At 59.8% G+C, this 1,178-nt stretch overlaps 1 protein-coding gene across 1 annotated transcript; it reads left to right on the top strand.

The window, feature by feature from the left end:
- Positions 1 to 231: 231 nt before the first annotated feature.
- CBX4 (chromobox homolog 4) lies at positions 232 to 1,173 on the top strand (the record flags this gene model as incomplete). The annotated part of the gene is made up of 1 exon (XM_009081374.1): positions 232 to 1,173. A coding segment is annotated over one exon (942 nt), but the record flags the coding sequence as incomplete, so codon positions are not given.
- Positions 1,174 to 1,178: the final 5 nt, after the last annotated feature.

The following is a 1,178-nucleotide window of genomic DNA, read 5'->3' as shown; positions in this document are numbered from 1 at the left end:
CTCGGCCCCTGTTCCCAGACAGCTGATTGAAGGGGGCTTTTCTTCTTTTCATTGCTTCATTAATCTGGAGCAATGCACAGCCTCTGAGCTGGAGTGGGCTGGGGCTGCCTGCTGGAGGACGCGGTGCCCCGGGATGCAGCGTCGTGGAACCAGAGCTGGCAGAGGGGTTGGGGGTTCCACCAGAGCCATCAGCATCTGCTGGAGGATTGGCACCTGGTGTTTCAGCCCCAGCTGACAGCTCCTCTTGGTGTTGTGTTGCAGCTTCCCTCCTTCGCTCGCCGCTCGAACATCCTCACGGGGCTGCAGGACCCAGCCGTGGACACCAGGCCCAAGCTGGATCTCAGCTCCTCTGGCAAGAGCCAGCAGCACCAGTATGAACTCAACAGCAAGAAGCACCACCAGTACCAGCCCAACGGCAAGGAGAGCAGCATGAAGCACCAGTCCCACAGCAAAGGGAAGTATTACTATCAGCTGAACAGCAAAAAGCACCACCACTACCAGCCAGACCCCAAGATGTACGAGCCCCATTACCAGCCCAGCAGCAAGGAGCCACAGGGCCAGGCCTGCTTGGACAGTAACAAGACCCCCCTGGTCACCCACCCGGACAAGTGGGCTCATGGCCCGGCCAAAAACCTGCTGGGCACGGTCAAGAACCTCACAACAGAGAGTAAGAATGGGGCTGAGAAGAACCTGTCCAGTGGTACTGGGCCACCCCCCCGGGACAGGGTGACCAGCAACGGCCTTGGGGGAAAGATGAAGATCGTCAAGAACAAAAACAAGAACGGGCGCATTGTGATCGTCATGAGCAAGTACATGGAGAACGGCATGCAGGCCGTGAAGATCAAGTCTGGGGAGCCTCCCCGGAAGCGTGCGGAGGAGAGGACTCCTAAGAAGGGTGGGGAGGAGAAGCTGGAGGCTTGGAGGAAACCAGGGGAGGAGAGGGTGGTGGGCAGCAATACCCTGAACAAAGCAGAGGGCGATGTCCGGCAGCCTCCAACGGAGCCGGAGGAAAAGCCCCAAAAGACTCCCATGGCCAAGGAGCTGCCCCTTCCTCCGGCAGAGCAGCCCTTGCAGCTCACCACCAAGCCAGACCTCGTGCCCTGGTCCCTGAGTCCTGTGTGTGAGCACAGCCCTTCCTCCATGGGACTGAACCTCTCCAGCGCCGGCTCACGGAAGCG

This window comes from Acanthisitta chloris, unplaced genomic scaffold (genome assembly GCF_000695815.1).
Source record: "Acanthisitta chloris isolate BGI_N310 unplaced genomic scaffold, ASM69581v1 scaffold40128, whole genome shotgun sequence".
In the NCBI taxonomy this organism is placed as follows: domain Eukaryota; kingdom Metazoa; phylum Chordata; class Aves; order Passeriformes; family Acanthisittidae; genus Acanthisitta; species Acanthisitta chloris.
This window is presented reverse-complemented; position numbering and strand designations above follow the sequence as displayed.